Here is a 25,761-nt window from a genome sequence, read left to right on the forward strand (position 1 = left end):
AAAAGAAGACTCAGTCTTCTTTTTAATGAAGACTGAGGGAGTCTTCATTAAAAAGAAGACTCCCTCTCAACCCAAACCAATCATCCACATCTGGACGTTTTTCCCAAATACTGTGGATATCCACTCAAACTTCACTTATGTGTTGCTCATATAGTTTTCAGTTAGTTGGCTAACAAAAATATAACTAAGAAGATAACTTCTGCTTTCACAACAGGAAATGTCTGAAGACACTTTAACTCTGACCGAACCTCCGGGAATCCGTGTGAGTCTTCGTGTGAAATGTGATGTAAACGTGGCCTCAGACATATTTGCTTCATCTCAGTCCTCTGGTCTATTTCTACAGGTTTGGCTGCAGGTGTAACTGGTTGTCAGGTGTGCTGGTGTGGTACCTGTAGCAGCAGGTGGTATTTAAGGATCCTCTGAACAGGTTTGAGCAGGTATGAACCCAGAGGCAGCGAACGTTTAAGCGAGGACTGGCGGTCCCGGAAAAATTTGGCAAGAGATTTGTTCCTCATGCACTCCGTCAGTGCCGCTACCGAACTGCAACAGGAGAGAGGAGACAGACAAGTGTGGACAGGTCAATGTGAATGAGACAAGGTTTTTAAAACGTGCTCGAAACCTGACGTATGGGAAAGCAGTACAGCTGCTGTAGGGCTTACTTTGGATAGTTGGTGCAGTACTGTGTGTAGATGTCAAAGTACTCGCTCTGAAATACAACAAACCAAGAGTTTTATCAGCCGCTGCTTGTACGAACCATCCTCACCCAAATCCAATCAGATCTGGTCTCACCTTGATGACGAAGCACCTGGCGATGGCGACGGGGTTGTTGTCACACTGGTCGAGATCCTGAAGCAGCTCGCTGTGAACAGGAAACACTGTCACCGTGGCGACCCCAGCAACAACAACGCTTTGCATGTCACCAGGAGCAAACCAAAGGAAACCTGAAGTTTTTCTCTCGTTTCAGCAGTTTCCTTCTTACTTCTTACTTCAGAGTCTGAACCCTAACGCTCATTTTAATATTTCATGATGTTCTTCTAATGTTTTGGAGTTTTTAACCTTTAACCATGAAGGCAGACAAGAAGGAGGGAGGAGAGCAGATGAAGGACATGCAGTGAAAGTCTCTGTTACCTTCTACTCGAATGACTCGACTAACACTAAACCAAAGGCTGACATCATGGCGGTCATGGTTATTTTTATATATACAATCTGGTTTGTGTTACGGTGTTCGTCTGTGGCTGCACCGTTCAGGAGTGAAAATGGGTGAAACGGTTTGTTCATATTTAACCTGCTGAATCGTTCCTAAACATGAAGGCACTCAAAGTCACAGCAAACAGAGCACTCCATGCTGTGCAGCAGGACAGCGCCGGTCTACAAAGCAAACTTACCCCTCGACAGGAAACAGAGAGCGCTGACATGGGGGAGACGTAACATCAACGTTAACCGTTTTAGACAAAATATCGTGCTGTGATAACGGTCACATTAAACTTTATCTTCTTCACCTGTTGAACTCGTAGATGTCCTCGATGTTTCCAAAGAGAGCGCAGACCAGCTCAGGACGGATCGACAGATCCGACTGATCGGACTGATCGATGATGTGAGCCAGGTAGTCCTGCAGGACAGGAGGGAGAGGTTAGTAGAGTGGACGGAAGGAAGGAAGAGACAAGCAGGGAAGAAGAGGATAAGAGGAAGTGACAGAAAGGTCAGGGGTCACTTTTTAAAAAGCTCAGCGTCAAATAAAACACCCTTTAAAATAAACTGGAATGTTTCCATTTCTCCAACAGGAGGCAGACTGAACGCTCACTGAGCTATACCACAGTAATCTGATTACTTCTGGCTTGATCAGAGATGCTTTCTGTTTGATTAAAAAAAATATATATATATATATTCCATATGTTTGGTATTTATTATTGAGGTAAGTACATAAACACATTTATTGTTTTAAATAAAAGTGATTACGTATTTATTTATGTTTATTTTTATAAACTGAACTTTAAAATCTGTGTGTCAGTTTATGTTTAATGTGTCAGAGTTTACTTGATTTTTAAATATTTTAAAAATGGAGAAAACTCATATGTCTGATGTGTTTACTGATTTCATATTAAATATTCTATCTCACTTAGAGCTTTTTTAGGAAACCTAAAACTTGTTATTATTTTATTGTAAGGACAGGTCTTTGTTATTCTCTGAAACCTTGGTAAATAAATCATAATAAATATCTGTTAGAGTATTTCTGTCGTATCCGTTGCTCCTTCACTGGTTTGTTTTCCTACGTTTTTTAAACAGCCTGGTTTGATTGAGTCGTACTTCAGACACTAAAACATGTGCGTGCAGCTCGGTGAGCCTGTTACATAAGCAGCTAATCCCATCACTGCAGAACGTCTTAGCTTGTTAATTATAGTCTGACACTGAGTCATGGCCGGGGTAACAACTGACACCGCGAGCTGTCCTCTGTACGTGGAGATGCGTTCAGGAAACGTGTATGTTTCACGAGCCCAAAATGTTCAGACTAAGAAAAATGGGTCAATTTTTGTCCTGCGTGCTTTCAGAATAGAAATGAAATGTTTGAAGTTCAGACAGTTTTACCTTGGTGAGTTTAGATTAAAACTAAAGGATGAGAAGCTCATGCGTCAGCAGCTTAAAAACCAAACCCTGTCCAGCTCCTTGGTCACTGATCATCGTTTGAAAATAAGACGCCGAGGATGGAAGTGTTTCTACTTCATGTTCTACACCATGGAAATGATCCTGGGATCATCCACCGCCACCCTCTGTGGACATCCAGGTGTTTTCATGAGATCACAGACTAGACTCTCAGAGAAACGCTTAGCGCCTGAAGTTACTTTAGAGTTAGTTTCAGGATAAAGCGTCAAACCATCAGCGAGCGTGATCAAAGCAAACCTGACTCGTCCTGAACCCGCCGCTAACGAGCAGCGATCGATGTTCCAGGTATTCGGCAACAAAATTCCAGGAACTCAGGAGGTGGTCCTGAGTTAAACTACCAATGAGAATAAAGGATATGGTTGGACGGGTGGCTACCTAGGCAACCACAACGACCAACCATCCACAGCGACAAATTTGAGCCCGTAGAGCCCACACCTGTTACCATGACACCTATAGGGTCACGCAGTTAGGTAACTCACCTCCACGATCATGCGCAGATCTCTCACATACATCCTCTCTGTCTCGATGATCTCCATGACGACGCGGTCTAGGTAGGTCAGCTGAGGGTTGGGCGCCATGCTGGCACCGATAAACGGTGAAGCCGGCTGCCGGCGGCTCAAGGTATGACTCGCCTTCCAGTCTTTGTTGTTGTTGTTTTTGTTGTGAATGAAGCTCCGCCCCTTCCTGTTGGGTTGGGGGCTCGACCCCTGGAGGTCTGCAGCGACCTCCTCGGGGCTCAGGTTAAGGTTGATGTCAGGGTCGGAGGAGGAGCTGGTGATAGATGAAGGCAGGGCGAGGTTGTCGTCTCTGGAGGATCCAGACCCGGAGGACAAAGTGGAGATCAGGCTCACGGGGCGCCGGTAAGATGCCAGCAGGTCGGAGGAGTCGGAGGGTGTGGACGATGGAGCACGCTCATCGCTGCTGATGGAGGCGGTGGACAGGCGGGAGGACCCTGAGGAGGGGAGGGAGAGAGATGATGTCACTGATAGCAAACTTCTACATCATCACCTTTCACAATAAAAGCACTGAGGTTTTTCCACTGTCAGAGTGAGGGCAGAGTTTCACAATAAAAGCTTGTGTAAGGAGAGGTTAGAACATGATGAATGTTTGTCCGCAAAGACAGATAAAGCAGTGTGTCATTTTGGTCCTGGAGTCTGAATTCACTTTGAGGAAACACTCACGCCTCACATCCACAGCTGCAAACATCTGGACAGGTTGTAGCCTATTAACCACACCTGAGGAATGTCAGGAATCCAAATGTGTTTAGATGTTTTTACAGTGAAGAAACAGTTTGTACTGTGTGAAGCAACTGAACGAATGAGCAACATTTCAACATGTACATGCGGGCTGCTTGGCTGGGAATTAAATGTTCAGGAACTGACTCATCAGGTGGTTCGAGCTCCGGGAGTTTCAAAGTGAAACGCCTCAAACGCCCATTTCTTCCATCGACCTATAGTTCCTCTGGCATCCAGCATAGGCAGCAGTGAGTCAGTCCCCATTGACTCCCATATTATCATAAACATGTTTACAGCCTGTAAACAAACACTTTGATCTATCTTCAAAACACCTGTAGTCTATAACTCACCTGTTTAGTGTATGAAGACTGAGAGTTTGCATTATCAGGGGCGTGGCCTCTATGACTTACAGGTGCATGGTTACACAGATGGGTGTAGCTGCTAGCTGTCTTATTTGTGCCGTTTTATCCTTTAGGATGAGTTTCATGATATCATCGTGACAATAACAACATGGCTGCTGTGCAGTTACTTGCTGATGCTGGCAGATGTTTACAGGTATGACACTGTGAGAAAGTGGAAGCTACACATTCGTGTTTCATGTATGTAACCAGATTCTCGGATCAGGTGTTCAACCATCGTCCAACCAGCCAATCACAGCAGGTTCCCACAGACTCTTTCAGTGAAATCAGCATGTAGCAGATCAGCGATAGTCATTGATTCCTCTTTGATTATCTGGTTTAGCTTCATTGACAGATTTCTGGGAATCGCATACTGAGAGATTTGGTTGGCGCACGTACCGGCTAACCAGTCCTCTGAGGGTTTGGCTAAATATCTGAAGAGCAGCGACACCGACAGTCCACCTGAGACACAGACACACACATTCAACATGTGGACGACAACAGTAGGACAGCAGAGCGCTCCTCAGACAGGAAGTTCCTGCTGCCACCGTCTCTGATGTTCCTGTTAAACATACACAGAACTGTCAAACCTGACTTCAGAACACAGACAGAGCATACTCCCCAACAGGTGGAAAAGCAGGCACACAAAGGCAGGGGGTAACCAGCTTTGGACCTGTCCCAGGGCTCGCAAAATCGCTAGCCCGACGTCCCAGGGCTAGCGATTTTTCCAGTCGGGCTACCAAAATCTAACTCAGCCCTGCCCGTCGGGCTATCATGGAAGGATATATGTCTATGCTTTTGCATTCTTTCGCCAATGTAGCTGAGTAATTATGTCATTGGCATCGATGAGCCACTGTCAATATGTGACAAATTGAAATCGCGTTTAAATTTGCGCTTGCTTTTTGCTTTCACTTTCATTTTGCGATCGCGCAAACGGTGTGTAGAGAGCAGCAGCACTGATTGGTGAGTGACGATTAATTGCGCACCAATTCCTCTGACATCGTCTTATCACTCATTAGCTTACTATTCAAACGCGACAAGTGAAATCTCTCGCAGCAAGCTTAAACATGTGAGAGGTTGAGTGCGCAAAGAATCGCTGACCGTTATGTAAGTACGTGTGTAAAAGCAGCAGGATTTACGCTGGTATTTTAGTTCTGCTCAGCCAAATAAGACAGGTCAGGGTGAAGAAGGGGCAGCCAAAGAAAAGCCTACCACAAAACGGAAAAGTTATGACAAATCAGACTATGGGGCAAAAAGAAAGCGCAGCTTTTTTGGTTTCATGGACAAAAGAATTTCTGTGGCTGGAATATGACAAGCTAAATAACATGATGTTCTGCCAGGTGTGTTGTGAGTTTCATTTGATTTCTGAGTCGACAAGCGCCTTTGTTACTGGGACCAGTAATTTTAAGAAAGACCCCATCAGAACCCATGAGAAATGCAAGAAATGCATTATTGCCCAGTCAGCAGTATCTTTCCTAGAACAAACAGCAATTGCAAAAAAACATACTAAAAATAAACCAAGCACAACAAGAACTCCTGAAAAATCTGTTTAGAACTGCGTGCTATATTGCAAAGAGTGAACTACCACTGGCAAAATTTAGCAGTCTTTGCAAACTTCAAAAAGCAAATGGCCTAGATCTTGGTTCCACTTGCCTCTTACCCGTGACTTCAGTGGAAATTTCAGATTCAGGATCTGACACAGGCTGATTTATGTTCTACACAGTTCTTACAAGTTCATAGAAATTTCTGTTCAATTTGAACCAAGTATTTGAGTTGATGGTTGTAGTTCTTATACAGTTGTTGTGATTTGTATTTTAACATTTTTTTTGATTACTTTTTGTTTCCGTTACAATATTATACTTTAATGTATAATATTGTAAAGGAAACAAAACATAAAAAAAAATTGCTTTCTTTTTTATTCGGGCTACTTAAATTTATTTTGGGCTACCAAAAACTGAAGAATGCCTGCCCGAAGGGCTACCAGAGATTTTGAAATATTTGCGAGCCTTGTGTCCTCTCTGCTTCGCTGCACACACATTACAAACTGCACTTGAACACAACAGCTCAGGTCTGAATCATTTCAAACGGATCTTCTGTCCAATACTCAACAAACTCAGACACAAACACAGTTTCCTGAATTTCCTTCAGAATAAAAGTCAGTTAAAAGCCTTTAATGGGAAGCTGTGGGTGAAGTAAATTAACCCTGCAGGACTTTCAGCGGGAGGATCAGACGGACCTCTTCCGGCTCCGAAGAGCAGCTCAGCCGGAGGGTTTCACGCTGTGTTCACTTCACTCTCCCACATGACAGGAATCTCAGAAGCCAAAACACAAATCCTCCTTGAGAGGGAACACAGGAGGAGAAGGAGGAGGAGGGGAGGAGGAGTGCGTGTTTGAATGAAAACAGCTTCTCACACACACACACACACACACACACACAGAGAGAGAGTGGTCCGTTAGCTCTTTGGCTTCCTGCCATTCTGCAGCCAGGGAGGTGTTTACTCACCAGGCAGGAAGGGAGTGAGTTTATGGATGTGATAAGAGGCCTGGTGGGCCAGTCACAGCTCAGAGTTTACATTCAAACACCTTCAAACACACACACAGGGTTGACCTTTGACCTCTGCAACCGTTGGACCAACAGGAAGAGCAGCTTTTCTAGGACCCTGACCAGAGTTTGAAACCAGAATAAAAACTCAAACAGGAGAGAAATGAGCTGAAAACATCTGAAACCTCTTCACCTGCTCCGTTTAACACCTGTGAAGAAAAACGTGTTTGTTTAAAAAAAAAATAAAAAAAATAATCCACTCCGCTCATAGCTTTAGCACTAATGAGCTTTATTCAAACCTCTGACACTAGAAAACAGAAACAGTCTCTGAGACCTCACTCCATCCAAAATGCTGCATCAGGAAAAAAGTCTGAGATTTTCAGGGACCATCTGACGGCGACTCACCAAACCAGCGGCGCACAAACACTCGTCTGAGCCGCCAATCCTCCTCCACACTCCTGAAAGAGATCTTCACCTGTTCCTCTGAGCAGAAACACCTGACCACAGCTACATCGCCTCCTCCTCCTCCAGTCAGACTGCGCCACATGCTCCTCTGATACCCCATTGAACCTGAATGCTGGCCTCAACAAACGTCCTCAAAAAAAGGCTCAAAAACAAAAAGCAGATGAAAGAGAAGAGGTTGAGTTTTCCTGCAGCTCTAAAGTGCCCTGAATGCCCCACATGTGTAAACTGTGACTGCAGAGCTGAACAGAAACATGAGGAGGAAGAGGAGGAGGAGTTACAGGAGGAGGAGAAAGGGCAGACAGCAGGAGGAGTTGCTGAGGGGAGGAAAAGATTTAAAAAGAGAGGAAGATGAAGGTCCTTCCTCCTCTCTATTTGGGTTCAAATGAATAAAAAAATATATATATATATAAAAAAGAATCACAAAGAAACGCTAGCAGAGGGAGGGGCTACAAACTGACCTGACATGAGCCAGAAATACACTAGAGGGTGTTACCGAGCAACCACAGAGACTCGGGATCTGATCAGAAACATCTGAACAAACACAAGAGCTCACGATTTAATGATGACACACAACAACACAGACACACAACACAGACATAAACAACACAGTCACAGACACACAACAACACAGACACACAGGCAGCAACAAGACATCACAAAACACAACATTACAGCAACAGATACACAGGCAGCAACACAACAACACGGCAGAACCACGGCAACCCTCGCCGTCGGCTTTGATTTACTCGTCGCTCGCAGGTTGGCCCTGCCCCTCTGGACAACTTTAATCACTGTACTCGACTGAGTGCCTTCCTCTGCGCCTCCTCGCACACTTTCTCTTCAGCTCTGTTCAATGGGACCTGAAGTGCAGTCTGAAGATTACCCAGCTGCACCTGAACTCATCACTGATGTCATCCGTTTCTGTTCATAAAAAACTTTATTAGCATCATCATTTATTTTAGGTCCTCTTTTATTTCATTTTAAAGAGTCACATGTTTACTGGGGACGGAGCCTGAAACACATCACTGAGTGTGATTTTATTTCAAATACAAACGGAGCTCCGCCTTAACCTGCTAGGAACTGGCGTCCACATATGTGGACATCACATTTGTGGGATGTCTAGACCAAAATAATACATTTTGCTCTACAAGGACTTGATATCCAGTTACGAAGACAGTATACTGCCTCTGTTCTATCAAAATTTAAAATGAATGTCCTCCTATGTGGCTCTCATTTCTCTCAGAAACAAAAATCAGGTAAAAAAAAAAAAAAAAAATCAGCGGGGCTGATGACAGCAAGCTGGGCGGTGAGGTGAACACCATAACACGTACAGGCCGCATCAGGTGTCAGGGTTCACCACCTCACAGCAGGTCTCAGCACACTCACACAGGAAGTAAAGGCACCCTCCTCAGCGACCTGCACAAGTTTTCATTTTTCAAAATAAAAGTCTGCAAGGCACAAAAATACACCTTTTTCAGTCTGACAATGAAGTTTCCCGTCACACAGTCTCTCATCATGTCTGTCTTTTATTATTTAAAAGCATGATGACCTAACCTGTTTCAGTGTGAGCCTGACATCACCGCGCTGCAGCTGAAGGTCTCAGGTTAGTGTCTGTGGCAGAGGAGCTGGAACGTTCTGCGTGAATCTGTTTCCTCTTTCTCTGGATCACAACAGATGTGTGATCGTGTTGAAACTACAACACGGACCACAGATCACCTGACCTAAGTGATGCTCCATAAGTCACAGAATAAATTGTCTCACCATTCCTACAGAGATGATCTGGGGGAACTCATTACCTCGATTGGTCAGAGGGGCCGATGCCGCAATATGGCAGCCTCGCTTATGTCAGTCTGCCCCAGGGCAGCTGTAGCTATAATTGTGCTTTGCCTGCACCAGTGTGTGAATGTGAGAGTGAATAATAGTGGAATTGTAAAGCACTTTGGGTGCCCAGAAAAGCACTATGTAAATGCAATCCATTATTATTATTATTATTATTATCCCCTCCATTTCCCAGCTGACCTGAAGTAACCACAAACCCTGATTAGCAGATGCTGAATGAAAACACAGCGATTCACAGCGTTTCCATGAATCAAACGTCCCTGCAGCCACGAGACGTTTAGGGTGTGAAAATTCAAAACATATTATGGAAATGGAAATGCTTTGAATGAACATTTACATGATCTGAGTCACGTTTGTCCTCTCCAGCACGCTGCGTAGCTATGAATAATTGGACATCATCTTCTCCTTGTCGCTCCTTCAGCTCAGCGAGGTCAGAGCTGAGATGCGTCTTACTTTCACTAACATTGAGCTCCTCCATTTTGTTTCGGTCTGTTTGTTTATGTCCTGAAGCGTCTCGGGGGGGGGGGGGGGGGGGGGGTGAAGGGGGGGGTGGGATAATGGCCAACTGTTCTTGAGACACAACGGAGCCGTTTAACCACAGCGTCTCGCCATGATGCCACAGACACACGCCACTTGTAACCAGCGGGGGTGGACAAAATATCAGGAACAGGAACAGATCAGTGCTGCAAGAAGCGTGACGCTGTGAGTCGTGAACGGCAGAGTTACGGTTTGTACGGTTCCTCTCACACATGTACAAGAAACATGTGTGAGAGGAAACAGTGAGTGAAGCATTCATCACATTGCATTGAAGGTCCTGATCTGTGCAGCTTATCCTCTTTTAGAGGAACCTGACAGGTTTAGGAACCTGTCTGGTTCCTACCAGACAGGACAGAAACAATCTTGATCTTCCTGAAGATCCTTCAAACCTCACACAGCTTCAGCCCAAAGTACTAAAACTTTTTATTGTTTGTTGTGATGAAAGAAAAATGTGTGAGTTCAGACAGCAAGGGTGCTGCTGCTGCACAAGTCAACATCAACTAAAAACCTTAGTTTCCTGATATGTTATTTTTATTTTGATTAGGTTTTTTTTAATTTGCAGACGAACACAGTACAGGAAGCTGAAGAGCTGACTGGCTAAATCTGTCTCACGTATGGCGTTCCACAGGGTTCAGTCCAAGATCCTCTGATGTTTCCTGTTAAAATATTTCCTAATGTAACACTCAGTACTTTGTTTTACTGGTTTATAAAAAAAGAAAATCTGACATCTGAGATGACTCATGATTGGCTGCTTTCACACAATAACTTAGGAAGTGGTGTCTGAGGATATGCATCACTTCCTGTCAGAGTGCTGAGTCAAACAGCAGGTAAACAAAACATCTTCCCCCTCTGCGGGGAAGAGAGTAGGATTAACGTGGAGCGTCATTGTTCCTGCACACCTCGAATGCCTCACTCTAACAGGAATAACCCCTCGTTTCCCATAAGCCCCTTTCACCTCCTGAACCCCGACCACGAGCACGCAAACACAATCTATAATCTGTCGGTGTGATCGATCAGCAGCTGCACAATGAACAAGTACAGTGACATTTAGACCTACAGATTAATCATCTCCTTATTGATAAGCATGTTTCCTCAGCTGGAGGCGTGTGTGTGTGTTAATCTGGAGTAATGGGGATTAAAGTTGTGAGTTAATCCATCACAGATTACACACTGGAAACAACAACAGGAGAAGCAGAGCTGAACACTGTGGACCTGAGCCACTGTAATCTGCACAGGTGAGTTCACTTTAAAACACCAGCAAAGTATAAACTACATTCCGCACAGTGGCCATACTCTCAGGTACGCCCAAGACTACTGGCCTCACGCTACCTGTTACTCAGACTCACACCTACTGACAAACAGCTTTATTTGACGTGTTTTTCTTAGCTGATGTCGGTGAGCCTTGTGGCCAGCCGTCACTCACTTCTCCCGTTTTTAATAATCTGGGTAAACGTTGATGTTTCACACTGTGATGAGGCTTTCAGTGATTACCGTGCTCAGGGTTTCTGTTATTGAAGAACTTCTCTGATATTCCAGTTTATTCATGTATGAGTATTTAGGTCAGTCGTCCACCGAGACAAACCTGCTGCACACACACTGAGGTCTGACAGACAGCAGCTAGCACATGTTTATACCAGCGTTTCATGAACATGAACATGCACAGCTCTCTAGCCTCACGCTTACTCCACTGTGTTTACAGAGAAGTTGATGGTCCACTCTGATCATCACCGCTGGTCTGAGGTGTTTGATTCTGTCCATGATGGACCAACACCTGCACTCTGGTTATGTCTGTTCCTCTGGGCTCTGTTCAGGTGCAGCTGTGCTGCCCTGTTCTTTCACAGAGGAAAGGCTTTCTCCTGTGAAGTCCTTCCAAGCAGTCGTACCCGTTCAGTCTGATTCTCAGAGTGCTGTCATGAACTGTGACCTCAGAGTAGCAACGATGTGCTGAAGTACGTTGTAGTTTCTCCACCTCAGAGCACATCAGTAAGATCCAGCGAGTGCGAACAGCTGGACTCTAAACTTCACCTCCTCACACACAGGAGCCAGTCTGAACCAGTCCTGTGTGGACCAGAACTGCCTCAAACCAGTTTAAACAAAGCAGCATGATGATGTCATCGCGATAACCCCACCACCTATCTTATGCAACACATCAGCTGGTTCCCATAGTGATTAATAGGCAGGTGACTTGAGATCATGTTCAAGTCTGACACACACACACACACACACACACACACACACACACACACACACACACACACACACACCTCCTGTTGGGATCAAAAATAATCAATAATAACTACTCGGCAGACTGAATCTAGAGACTTCAGTTCCCATGATGCTCTGGGGCATGGCTGCCACATTCAACTGGTTTGAATCACACAATCAGGTTTAATCAGCATGTTTTCTACCTGCTGCTCCTACACGGAGTGATTTGATTGGCAGAAAGGTAACCTTCACACAGTTGTTTCTACAGCTGATCCAAGTCAGAGACCAGATTCCTCTACACAAACACAAACAGCTGAATCACCTCTGCAAAAAAAAACATCTCTCAGCACTTCACCCTTCACTTGCAGAAACACCTGAGCTTTGTGCTGAAACTCTAGAATCCCAGCCTACCTTAGAGGGAGCGAGAAGCAGAACCCAAAAGAGGATGTCTCCAGACCGAGTCTCCTCAGGACTGCCAGGTCTCACTGATCCACCTGCCGCCCTGAAGACAGGGGGTGGAGCCTAATCTAATTAGCCTCAGAGTAGCGTGGAGCACCAGATGCCACGTGCTGGTGACTGACCTGCCCCACCCCACCACCTGCCCTCACACACACAAATACACGTCTCATTTTGATATCTTAGTGAGGACATCTAATTGACATAATGTTTTCCTGCCTAAACCTAATCATAACCCTGACACTAAAACTGCATTCTGAGTCTCAAAAATGTCCCATGGGGACAACCGTTTTGGTCCTCATAAGTAACTGTTTATACAAAGACACACACCCTTACCCACACACACACAGTCTCTTTCATTTCTCTTTGTTCAGGTTTAGTTTTAGAAACTTCATCACTCTAATTTTTTATTTATTTTATTTGTTATATTATTGAAAATCAGATTATTGTAAATATTAAATTTTTTTTAAAATGTTTTAGTTGTTTCTTATAATTATTTCAGTTATTTTTTATTTTTATTTATGTAGGGACCTTTATTTATGTTATTATGTTTTTTTAATTTATGTTTTTTCACTTTTTCCAATTCATTTTAATACTTTTACTTTGCGAACTATAATTTTGTACATTCAGTGTTCTTCATTCTCAGGTTTTTACGTTATTGTTTACAGTCATTAAATTAATTATTAAAAGATTTGTTTTTATTATTGATGTTTATTTTCTTTTTATCATGAGTCGGTGGATGTTTGTTGTTTGTGAACGTGGCGGATTTTAAACTTGCTTCTGCTTTTTCACTTTTTGCTCTCCTGCAAATCGGAGCACCACGCCTCGAAGGACGCGGCGTTCACTTGCAACTTCGTGTGCGTGCAAACAGGAAACAACAGGCCTGACGTCACTCTGAGGACAGACACCCTTTGTCCTCCAACAGTGCCGCCGGCTCGCTCCAGCACGCAGAAGAAAGACGCCTCACATCCACTCTCGCCAACAAAGACTCATCTGTGGTTGACCAGGGCCAGAATCAGGACCGGGACCAGCAGATAGTCCTCAGGTCCACCTGAGGGAGTCTCACAGGGACACCCTTCTACAAGTTAAATAAAGTTTTTGCCAACTGGAGCAGCTCCAGAGAGTGCCCCTACAGAACGGGAAGTCCAGATGTGTTCAGGGAGCTCATAATTTAAGTCAGAACTAAAACCAGGGTCCAAGAGGAATAGGAAGAGCGTCTTACCTTCATCCATGGGGAGATCTGAGGAGGAGCAGAGAGTTCCTTCAGGCATCACCTGCAAGCATGCACGCGCGCACACACACACACACACAGGAGACTGATGAAGACCTTCAGCTGTTTAACATAAGCGGCAGCAGTCAGTACGTGCGGTGATGGAGGAGGTCATGTGATCAGACTCACCTGAGTGTGCAGAGTGATGATGAAGGCAAAACAGAAACCGAGCAGAGCGAGGACTGAAGAACCGGACCGACAGAAACCTGCATAGACATCAGGAAGTGACACAATTCAGAGTTCACCTGTGATGCATCCACTGATTCCTGTGTGATGATTTTATGTTTAAAGCTTTTGAAGCTTCCTGTTCACAAACTTATTACAGTTGTTATTTTTACTGCTCATCTGACTGTCCACAAACTCAAATATGAACATAAGCACCAACAAATTCAATTAAAAATAATTTAAACAAAATATAATATAGTAAATAATTGAATTAATGACTGTAATTTCTTAGGTTAACAAAATGACTTGTGTGAAGAAAAAAGAAAAAAAAACAGGATTTAGAAATGTATTTATTCAATGAATTCACATTTTTACTCTTAAAATTCCTACAAAAATAAATGAAATTTTTAATCATTAAATCTGAAGTCTTTCAGCTAATTTCAGTTATTGGATTTGGTTGATTTGATGAATCTGGATTATTCATCAGAAATAATTCATTAATAAAATGATTTTTTTAAAAAAGAAAAAGTCTCATTCCTCAGGCAGAGACAGAGCATGTGCAGACTGCGGCACCGCGCAGGTATGAACCTTGGGTGGTTTCCATGGCAACACATGAACGCGCACTGGTCAACTTTCCTGACATGGTTTTCTAGGTGAGCCTGATTTGAATAAAGTTTTGCTGTTTATAACTTTTAGATGAACAAAAGCTCAAAGTGTTTATGAAACAAACACAAACAACCAAACATAAAGAAAAAAAGGCAGCAGCGAGGATCAGCTGTGATCTGAGCTCATTAAAGCTTGGGCAACGCGGCTGTTTCCTCCGCGCGGAGCTCCGTTTAAAGGCGTCTAATTTGGTGTTTTCTGATTTTCTCTGCAAACATGTCTGAACTTGATCGTGTACTTTTTCTGAAACATCTGGGCCCGTCGATGTTTTCGGCTCCTCGTGTTTCATCACACAGCCTAATCTGGACCGATAATCTGTGAGCAGTACAGACTTGCTCCCTGGTCTGACTGCTCCGACCGACAGCTGTAAAAGTTGAAACATCCAGGAGGAGACGCGGTGTCGTAGATTTGAGGTGCCCCCGCTCTCATCATACCCCCACCCCCAAGTGTCTGTAATAGGATTTGCGTTGATCAGCTCGTCTTTAAATGTGAAAATTTCCTAACGGACTTATGACTGACAATCAACACCTACACGCTACGTGCCTTTGCTGTGATGAAGAGGATCTGAGCTGAGCCCGGGCTCTTCCTCTGAGGTAGAACACTTCCGCGAGCACAGCCTGGAGAGTGACCCAGAGCCCAGGCAGGACTCGGAGCTGCTCCCGGAGGAGTTTGAGAGCCAAAAAAGTTAAAGTGTGGACTCACCTCAGCCTCATTTACAGCCGCCACAGCCCTGCAGCTGCCCCCAGCACTTTACAGGAAAAATAAACTCTGCAGCACGGCTTCCTTACGGTCTACGCCGACTCCCGCTGCGCATGCGCACGCGCTCCCTTTGAAAAGTAGAAAAACGACAGAAACTGCGCTGACGCGTAAAATACACCTGAGAAGCGGAAGGTGAAAGAAATGAAAGACAAAAGACACACGTGCATTAATCAGTAAGAAGAGGACAGAGGAGAACAGAGAGTTGAAGGGTGAGGTTACTACCTGTCAGCGCAGGTGCCTCTACATTTGGATGGACCGAAGGTGATAAGCTTAGTGCTGTCCCTGTTTTACTGGAGAATGTTATCACACATCCAACATCGCCATAATAAAACACATCAGAGCTCTGCAGGTAAATACAGGAGGAAAAATAGATTTGCATAAACGCAGCGTGTCATTCAAGCAGCAGCAATGGAGGCTGAAAACGAGCCTCATCTGCATTTCTACGTCATCGATTGAAAATACGCTGCGGAAGACATCAGCACAACCTCGTTCAGCTTTCAATTTGAAATCTGTGTGTTTCAGTAAGATTCAGTTATCCCAATCACAGCAGCACAAACAAATCATATTAATAAGAAAATAATTCATGAAGTAGAATAGCTCAAAAAATAAAAACATAAATAAATATGACAACCCCATCAAAATAGTTAAATCTTAAAAAATGAGAGAAAAAGGAAAAGAGTAAAACACACGAGCACAGACACACACTGTAAATGTGTGCACGGATCCGACACACCCAAACTGCACTGACCACTCGGGGGCAGCAGAGCTCCACAGCACCAGAGGAACCAAATCTGTGCACTTGTTCATTACTGGCTTTGAAACATGTTTGATTTTGATGTATTCGTGTCTGTGTTTTCCTGTTCGGTGGACTCGGACCCTCACAAATGTTTCCTCTGATGTTAGTAACAGTTTTAGTGCAGCAGGCTTCAGATCTGCCGATTAGTGAACTCAGACACATTCCTTCAGGTGGAGATTTGAGTCAGTGACTGCTGTGCGAGTCTGCAGATGTCTGTGACTCACAAAACCGTCGGTTACAGAACAGCGAGTCTAAAACAAGTCCCAACCTGTCCAAGGGCAGAAGAACAGCTCGTGACTCCGGCTGCAGCAGTGTCGAGTGTAACGTCTGAGAGCGCAGGCAGAAAAGTTTTCACCTCCGTTCTGGAGTGCAGTCTGACATGAGGCATGAGATTTGGTCTGATTAAAGTGAAATCCGCAGGCCGAGCTCTGGATCTCGACCCTGACCCACATCCACGCCTGTCACCCTGTCTGTAATCAGTCCAGACTCGACTTCCTGCAGCTGCTGGTTTCCACATTCTTCCACCCCATGATGGCTCTGGGAGATGTTCATTGGCTCCTGGTTCAATCCGATGTTTCAGCGAAATTGCTGAAGGACAGTGCTGATGTGACTAATGGAAGGAGTTGTAGTGATGATGCGAGAGGCGGGGTTTGGGGCCAGCTGCAGGTATGTATGGGCCTGAGAGGAACACCACAGAGAACACAGTTCGAGTCATCGATGTAACAAAGGAGTGAAAGAAAAAGGCAGTGCTACTGGTTGTGACAGGGGCCCAGAGTTGCACCCCCGGTGGACAGCACTTTGTACGAGGTCTGCAAACGGGCTGCTGCCAAGCTAGGCATCCCATGGCCAGCCGCCCAGGATGCCGAAGGGGCAGAACGCGACCTGTATGATGGCAAGAGGCTCCCACCAGCCTTGCCTCCATCGAAGCAGCTTTTGCCAGCCGTCCCGGCCTGCATGAAAGAAATGAGTCGCTATTGGTCAAGCCCTTTTAAAAGCAAGCTTCCGACCAAGGGCTGCTCTAAGCTTGAGATCCAGGGGATGGGTGAACTGGGGCTGACCGAACCCCCAGCAGTGGAGCCTTCAGTGGGGTATCACCTTCACCCTAGCCGCAGGGCAATCTCAGCTTCTTCTAGCATTTCTTTGCCCAACAAGATAGATCGCCTCACGGCATCTATTTATCAAAGGATGTACAAATATGCTGCACAGTAAGTATGCTCGCTTAATGCAGTCACACTGCTATCAGAATATCAGGCAGAAATTCTGTAAGACATGGGCCGTCAGCTTGACTCTGAGTTCTCCGAACCCAGCCCTCTGGGATGAAATCTGCGTGGTTAATGATCTCATTCTTCGCTCCTCCAGGGAAGCAGTCCAAGGGTGTGGCCGCGTTATGGGCCTTGCAGTCTCAGGTGAGAGAGCCTTGTGGCTAAACCTGTCAGGCCTAGGTGATGCTCAGAAGGCTGAGGTCATGGATGCAGCCTATGACCCAACCAAGGGTCTCTTTGGCCCAGCCCTGGAGAGAATGAGAGAAACAAGCACCCGCAGAAAGCAGGAGGGAGAAGCATTCAACCTCTGCTTACCCAGAAAACCTAACTCTCAGCCCCAGCAGGTGCCAAGAGCTGGCTTTGCAGCAACAGCAGCAGCTGTGAGAGGGAGACAGAGTGGGGTCAGAATGTAGAGAGGAGAAGGAGGCTAGCAGGGTGCCCACCAGGCCAAGGTAGAGAACCGAAGACCTTGGGGCAAGCATTCCTTTGCAGCAGTTGCTGCAAAGAACAAGCCGTCACACCCCAGAGAGGGGAAAAAGAAGCGGTCAGCCTAGCACACCTGCAGCATTCTGTGTCACCCCTTTTTTCTCCCCCAAAGAGAAGGAAGGTGTTAGAAGGGGTAACCAAATCACTCCAAGGTTCAGGGTCTCCGGAAGTTTCCAGTTCACCAGGAGCACCCTCTCAGTCTCCTCCTCCAGTTCAGGGAGGACAGACTTGTGGACAAATGGCTCAGTGTCACCAAACACTCCTAAGCACTCTGTGTCACCAAGCACTGCCCAGAGTCACCAGACACTTCACTGTGGTTTGGGGGTAACAAAAGAAAACGTGCATTTCTGCAGCCAGGCAGTTTGCCAGGGGCAGAAGGTCCCCCCAGTTTCAAAATAAAAACAAAAGAAAATCACTGCAATTTGTCTTTGTTCCCAGCGGGGGGAGCTCACGCTCTTCCCGAGGGGGAGAGCCCCAACTCCTTCCGGGAGACAGGGGTGACTTCACGCTACCGCGTCTTCAGAGGCCTGCTCGCAGCGCGGCTGGAGCGGTGGCGTGCATGTGCAGTTCATCCCTGGGTCTTGTCAACCATTTCCCATGGTCACAGACTACAGTTTGCGGCAAAACCACCGAGATTCGGTGGAGTGTTAGCTTCTGTGGCCAGTGGCGATTCAGCGAATATGCTGGAGGAGGAAATATTCTCCCTGTTACACAAACAGGCGATCAGAGCGGTTCCGAGCGAAGAAGCTCAGCAGGGTTTTTACTCCCGCCATTTCCTCATCCCGAAAAAGGACGGAACGTCACTCCGTCCTATTCTGGATCTGCGTGTGTTAAACAAGCATTTGAGAAAGTACACGTTCAGAATGCTCACACACAAGACGCTTTGTCGCTCAATTCACACAGGCGATTGGTTTGTTACAATCGACCTATCAGACGCATATTTTCACGTCGCCATTTATCCTCCACACAGGAAATACCTCAGGTTTGCTTATCAGAGCATAGCATACGAGTTTCAAACTATCCCATTCGGGCTATCCTTAGCTCCAAGGGTGTTCAGCAAATGTGTGGAGGCAGCGCTGTCTCCGTTAAGGAACAGCGGCATCAGAATATTCTCTTACATAGACGATTATCTAATATGCTCACGATCGCGCGAGCAGGCGATCAAAGACTCCGAGGTGATAGTGAATCACCTCACGGAGCTTGGGTTCAAAATCAACCTGGAAAAGAGCCACTTGGAACCCGTACAGTTTACAGAGTATCTGGGGCTCAGAATAGACTCCATCTCTTATTGTGTCGCACTTTCAGAGCGGAGGATCACATCCTTCACTCACTGTCTTTCCCGTTTTCAGCTGGGGAAAGTCGTGCGGTTCCGACTCTGTCTCTGCCTCCTCGGCCTCATGGCCTCGGTGATATCGGTGGTACATTTGGGGCTGCTTATGATGAGAGATTTTCAGCGGTGGGTCGCTTCTCTGCAGCTGTGCCCTCGTCAACATCCCAGTCGTGGTGTAAAAATAACACAGCCGTGTATCGCGGCTCTCCGGCCTTGGAGGAGCCTGACAGCTCTCGCTGCGGAGGTACCTCTTGGGGCAGTATCATCCAGGGTGACGCTGACCACAGATGCATCCCTGTCAGGTTGGGGTGCAACTATGATGGGCAGAGCAGTGAATGGCGTTTGGTCACAGAGACTTGCTCTGAATCACATAAATGTGCTGGAGCTCCGCGCGGTGCTCCTAGCCTTATGGCATTTTCTGCCGTATCTCCGGGGTCAACATATTTTAGTGAAAACAGGCAACTCCACTGTAGTTGCTTATATCAACGGCCAGGGCGGCACCCGTTCCTGGCAGCTATAGGTTAGCCAGGGAAATAATTATGTGGAGCAGTACTCGGCTCCTCTCCCTTCGGGCAACTCACGTGCCAGGAATTCTGAACAGGGGGGCGGACCTCCTGTCCAGAGGAAATCCACTGTTCGGAGAATGGAGGCTTCACCCACAGGTGGTGGAGCAGATTTGGCAGAGATACGGCTGGGCTGCCGTAGATGTCTTCGCCTCGCGAGAAAACACACAGTGCCCTCTGTTTTTCTCCCTGTCAGACGCACATGCGCCACTGGGCGTGGATGCGCTGGCCCATCCATGGCCAAAAACTCTGCTGTATGCTTTCCCTCCCCTCAGCCTGATCTCCCCAACACTGATCAGAGTGAGGGATCAGGGGCTGTCACCGATTTTAATAGCTCCACGGTGGCCATCCAAACACTGGATAGCAGAAATCATCCAGCTTCTGGTGGACGAGCCATGGCCACTCCCCATCCGCAAGGACCTTCTGTCTCAGGCACGGGGGGAGATATACCATCCCCATCCAGACCAGGTTGCTCTCTGGGCCTGGCCCATGAAAGGTGGAATTTGAAGGCAGCAAGCATGCCTCCGAAGGTTATTGAAACCATTCAGAATGCCAGAGCCTCCTCCACTCGTTCCATTTACAGCAGTAAATGGCGTGTTTTTGAAGAGTGGTGCCATGAAAAGCAGATTATCCCTTTTCAGTGTTCAGTGGTGGAGCTGTTGTGTTTTCTTCAAGACTTGCTGGACAAAAGGAGAGCTTTTTCCTCCATAAAGGTCTATTTAGCAGCTATTTCAGCCTGCCACGTGGGGTTTGGTGATAAACCTGCCGGGCAGCACCCCCTTTTATGTCGCTTCATGAGAGGGGCGCGTCGAACGCTCCCAGTTTCTAGACCACTGGTCCCTTTATGGGATCTGTCAGTCGTTTTAGACACCCTTTCCCACCACCCCTTTGAGCCTATTGGGGCAGTGGGGTTGAAGTTTCTCTCTCTTAAAACCACTCTGCTGTTGGCTCTAACCATAACCAAGCGAGTTAGTGAATTACAGGATCTGTCTATTCACCCCTCTTGTCTACAGCTGGCCCCGGGACTCACTAAAGCACTCCTGAGACCTAACCCAGCTTTTGTCCCTAAAGTGTTGGAAACGTCATACAGGTGCTCTACAGTAGAGCTCCTAGCTTTTCACCCCCCTCCATTCTCTTCAGAGAGGGAGCAGAGGCTGAACACTTTGTGCCCTGTCCAGGCCTTGGGGACTTATGTTGACAGAACAGCTGGATTCAGGAAGTCGGATCAGCTGTTTGTTTCCTGGGCCTCCCCTCACAGGAGAAGGCCCGTATCACGCCAGAGGCTAGCTCATCGGATTGTAGAGGCCTTAGCTCTGGCTTATAGCTGTAAGGGCTTGCAGGCCCCCCCGGGACTCCGAGCTCACTCCACTAGGGGTGTGGCCACATCCTGGTCTTTGTTCAGAGGTGTATCAGTCCAGGATATTTGTGCGGCAGCAAGCTGGGCTACGCCGCACACGTTTGTCCGGTTTTATCGGCTGGATGTTGCACAGTCATCCCTGGCTCAGACAGTGCTGGATTCTGGTGCCTCGGGTTCGACCTGAGATCCTGGAGTAGCACTGAAGATTAGCTTCGGGAGCTGGCGCAATCCAGGAGTGGGCCATATCTCCCATAGTGAAACACCGAGCGAAGTTAGAAAAAGAACGTTGGGTTACTTAACGTAATCCCTGGTTCTTTGATAACAGAGTGAGGTGTTTCACCAACACTTCTCTCCTTGCTTAGGCATGGAAAGAAATCTGCCTGGAATGAGTTAGGAGGAGCTGGTTGGCCGTGTTAGTATGAGGGGGCGGAGCCCTGAGCACAGCTCGACAGGTCTGTCATAGACAGACGTGGTGTCATTGGAGCTTCCGTAGTTGGTCACGCCGAGGCGATTCCCATAGTGAAACACCTCACTCTGTTATCAAAGAACCAGGGATTACGTTAAGTAACCCAATGTTTTAATACATTTTTGAGACTTCGACATCATTGGTGTGGGGTTTGTAAATAAATGGCACAACACGTTTTAGGTGATAAATTGCAGGAAATATGATAGAAATGAAAGTTTATATAAGCAAATTTGTTCTATCAAAGTCACATTAAGAAGATTTATTGATTATTCTGAGAAATAACAGTGGTAATGTGCAGATCACAGCTGTTGTTTCAGGACAAAATGCCGCTGTACCTTTTGAGTTAGTGAGGTCGTACTTTCGGTTTTGGTAACAAGGAAGGAAACGATTTGTCTTTGGACTCATAAACACAGGGTTGATATCAGGATGAGGATGATGAAGAGATGGTGCAGAAAGCTTTGTCTGATCAGAAGAAAAATAAAAATGTATTAGTGGATTTGTGCAAAATGAAATGTCTGGTAATGGACAGATGCAAGGTTATCGATGGTTACAGCCTCATGCATTAACGAAGACGGATGACGTATCACTGTAGGGCTGATCACTTTGTTTCACTGACTCATCTACATGAGGCATTCTTAGAGGGGACAGCAGCCTGTTATCTCTACACATTTTCTCAAAATAGATTTTAGAATTTTATATTTAAATTTGAACCTTATTCTCAAAATTATCAACAATATTATTTTTTCTCAATGTGACCCTAAGAGTCAGCTGTAATAAATGTTCAATCTTCATACAATTCGAATGTTCTGGCTTCACGGGTCAGACTAGAAAGGGTCTGAGGAGGTATCAGCAGGGAGGCAAAAACTGTTAAATTTCGATAAGGTGGACTGTTCAGTGTGACAAAGTTGCAGGAGAACAGGTTTGACTCCCTGGAGGCAAACACAGAGGGCAGTGGGGTTTGGTAGACAGGTAGAGAACTGGGTCCCAGAACTGGGTTAGTGTCCCGAAAAAGAGGTTTTGGTAAAATCGCCCAAGGGCCCAAGCGTCCGGTGAGTGTCCGGTTTTGAAATCGCCCTGGGTTTGTGTCCCGAGCGTCCCTTCATTGGGTTTTGTCGCGCGACTGGATTATTGTCCCACAACTGGGTTAGGGTCCCGAAAGATTGGGTTAGTGTCCCGAGCGGTCCGGTGCGAGTCCGGAGTAGGCCTATTTTGTGTTGTTGTTGTGTGAGTGGGTGCGCAGCAGGCATGGTCTGTGACACAGTTGTTGTTATTATGGGTTCCCGAGCATGTCAGACTGCCTCACAGTGAGACGACACATGCATGCAAGAATTCACTCCTGGCAGCGCGAGATATTCATATTCTCATACAAAACTGTGATTTTGAGGGTAAATTGGTTGCTGTAAAATGTTTAGATTCAAATCTTAGAAATTTTCAGAAAACATAGCAGCCTTGAAGAGTGTGTGGAGAAGGCCAGCCCACATCAGCAGCAGTTAAGATATGCTCTGGTGAATGGCTTTCCCCCACCCCTTGCTGACACAAAATGTTTAGATTATTCTTTGGCTTGCCCTGATCAACAACAGCCTGTGTTCCAGACCATAGATTTAATTGAGGTGGATACTTGTTAAAAGTACTCTGCATTAAGCTTAGGATTGCTCAAATTCAGTACAATGACATATGAGATGAAGTAAAATAGGTAAATATTTAAACTAATGATGTGCATAGAGGCACTTGACCTGTTTGAAAGACTGTCACCCTATTATGAGCCATTGTTGAGATATAGAGCACACCCATGAAAACAACTAATATGCTGAACCCTGTATGAAACAGCTAAGACTACATGATGGAGAAACTGAACTGAATATGAAAGTGCGTGCTTTGCCACTGTGTGGGGCAAAGCACGCAACCACTGTGTGAGGTTGCGTTGCGGTCTCTTCTGAGCTGATGAGCAAGCTACACATTATCAGATCGAGAGCTGGCTGAGAACTCATCAAAGAGAGGGAAACAGAACTGTGATAACTATGATAACTGGAGTATGCAGTGTTTCCGTGAGTTCAGCTTCTTCTTTCAGATGCGCAGCAGTTTTTCTGCATCTTGACTCATGTGTGTAGAGTGTTCATAGCATCAGCATCATGTTTTTGTTATTTGTTTTGTTGGGTTGAAACATAATTAAATAAACTTATGATCATACTTATGGATCACCAAGGCACATATCATCAGCCATATGATTTCTTTCCGCAGATGAAAAAAGTGAGTGTGAATGTGTCTGACGTCACAGTGTTTTTGTGCGCTGTGTAAAAGTAATTGCCTCCAATTGTGAGAGCGGTGATTCTGCAGGTCACCAGCTATTGTAAAGGAAAAAAAAAAAAAAAAAAAAAGAGTAAAAAAGAGACAAAATTTACATTGTAGATGAAAAATAACCATAGGAAAAAGGTTTTGTGTTGATCAGCCAAGAACAACTACAATCTCATTTTCTGCTTTTAAGAAAGGACTGTTCACAAAAACAGAGAAAGAGAGAGAGGTGTGTTGATTAAGCAGTGATAATAATAATGAAAATGTCTTAGTTTGTCACTTTCAGATGAAAAGCAGACCTGAATCAATTTTCCACATGCAGCGGTCGGAAGAAAGTTATAGTTTAACATCATTGGAAACGTTCAGGCCAAGTTTTTGGCTGACTTATTTACAGCTCCATGTGTCCCTCAACCTCACAAGCAAGCTCTCACTCCTCCCTGAAGACAAGGAATGCAGCTCCAAAGAGCAATAACATGGCAGATAAAGAGACAGCAGAAAAGTCCTGAGCAAAGAGTCCCAGCAAGCAGCAGCAGTGTGGACAAACAGCATCGGACAAGAAAAGCAAACCCATCATCCTGCCTGATTGGATGAATGGCACTGTGTTTCCAACAAGCTGCAACTTCACTGTGCTTGTGAAAAGAACAGTTGAGGAGAACTGAGGAGACTGTTGGAGGTTGACATTTGCCACCTTTGGAGTAAAATGGCAAGAAGAGACAGTGGAACACTGGACAAAGCTGAAAGAGAACTGCCGGCTATTGGACTATTGAAGTGGGAGAGGACAACAGAGTGAGAGTAGGTAGAACACAGAGGAGTGCTGGTGTTTAATGTGGGAAATCAAAATTTGGGTTAGCAAACCTGGGGAAAAGAAAACTGACTGCTTAAGTGGGAAAATTGTGAAAGAGTCTGAAACACTGCGAAAGGAAACATACAAAATCACACACACAAGCAGAACATGCATTAACCCTACTAACACAAACACAAGAGAGCTCATGAAGAGTAGGCAGCATCTTGAGCATGTGAGTCTGTTTATCATCTTGTCCAAGTCACCTCGTGTGATGCAAAGATCAGTGGACTCATAGCACATTCAATTCAATTCAATTCAATTTTATTTATATAGCGCCAAATCACAACAAATGTCGCCTCAAGGCACTTCATAGATACAGAGAAAAGCCCAACAATCATATGACCCCCTATGAGCAAGCACTTTGGCGACAGTGGGAAGGAAAAACTCCCTTTTAACAGGAAGAAACCTCCGGCAGAACCAGGCTCAGGGAGGGGCGGCCATCTGCTGCGACCGGTTGGGGTGTGATTCACATCAGTTACAAAATGATCAAATAATATCAGAGAAGTGTGTAGGAAAGGCAGCTTTAAGAATATGCTCTGCTGGATATGCAGCTCCACAGACATTGATTAAACCTGCCTAATAACACAAACACATGCAATGAAAATCAGCTTGTTATCTCTCATCAGTGTTAAAATAGTGTCAATTTAACAGACACTTGTTATCAAATGCTGAATTTATCCAATGCTGACAATTAACTCTCTAGGTTGCAGGACAACAGTTTTAACTTTTGTGGGAAAAAAGATTCTGGTTTGACCAACCAGTGATCAGACAATAAATTTAGTTGTTACTATAGTAAATTGGGAGGTGCTTTCTTCTTGACTGATGCAGCACAAGTAATTTACTGTATGAGGGAAATTCTATTTTGTGATAATATTTTGAACATGCATTTCTGTTGTCCTGTCAACTTGGTGGGTTAATAGCTGAGATGCAAATTAGTTGATTGTTCTTAGATTAATGAAAGGTGACTGAATTCTAGCACAAGTGAACAGGATGTGTTGGAGTTTGTTAGAGTGGAGACTCTAAAACACCGAGTTTCCTGTTTTGATATGCGGGTGAATCCTGCACCCAGATACACAACTCTGAATACATAAGAACAAACTTCTTTTGTGAAGTGCATGACAACATGTCACATGTTTTATGATGAAGGGAAAAAAGGAGAACTAAATAAATCTGTGG

General features: G+C 45.4%; 1 protein-coding gene and 1 pseudogene across 3 annotated transcripts in view; one reads left to right on the forward strand and one right to left on the reverse strand.

Moving 5' to 3' along the window:
• Positions 1–15,228, reverse strand: part of plekhg3 (pleckstrin homology and RhoGEF domain containing G3) — a 30,103-nt gene extending 14,875 nt beyond the window's left edge. For 2 of the 3 annotated variants that reach the window (XM_087852582.1, XM_087852581.1), the window contains exons 1-6: positions 7,239–7,505; positions 3,138–3,610; positions 1,500–1,609; positions 790–859; positions 660–706; positions 390–540 (exon numbers count right to left, since the gene is read on the reverse strand). In XM_087852582.1, the coding sequence (XP_087708708.1) occupies positions 390–540; positions 660–706; positions 790–859; positions 1,500–1,609; positions 3,138–3,610; positions 7,239–7,398 (1,011 nt within the window). In that variant the 5' untranslated portion in view covers positions 7,399–7,505. Of the gene's footprint in view, positions 1–389; positions 541–659; positions 707–789; positions 860–1,499; positions 1,610–3,137; positions 3,611–7,238; positions 7,506–13,557; positions 13,610–13,734; positions 13,812–15,135 lie in introns of those variants that run through there. The other variant, XM_006793424.3, reaches the window with a different exon arrangement.
• Positions 15,229–18,521: 3,293 nt separating this feature from the next.
• Positions 18,522–21,231, forward strand: LOC148098517 (uncharacterized; annotated as a pseudogene).
• Positions 21,232–25,761: the final 4,530 nt, after the last annotated feature.

Source organism: Neolamprologus brichardi, chromosome 15 (assembly GCF_056152115.1).
Source record: "Neolamprologus brichardi isolate AB-2024 chromosome 15, ASM5615211v1, whole genome shotgun sequence".
NCBI lineage: Eukaryota > Metazoa > Chordata > Actinopteri > Cichliformes > Cichlidae > Neolamprologus > Neolamprologus brichardi.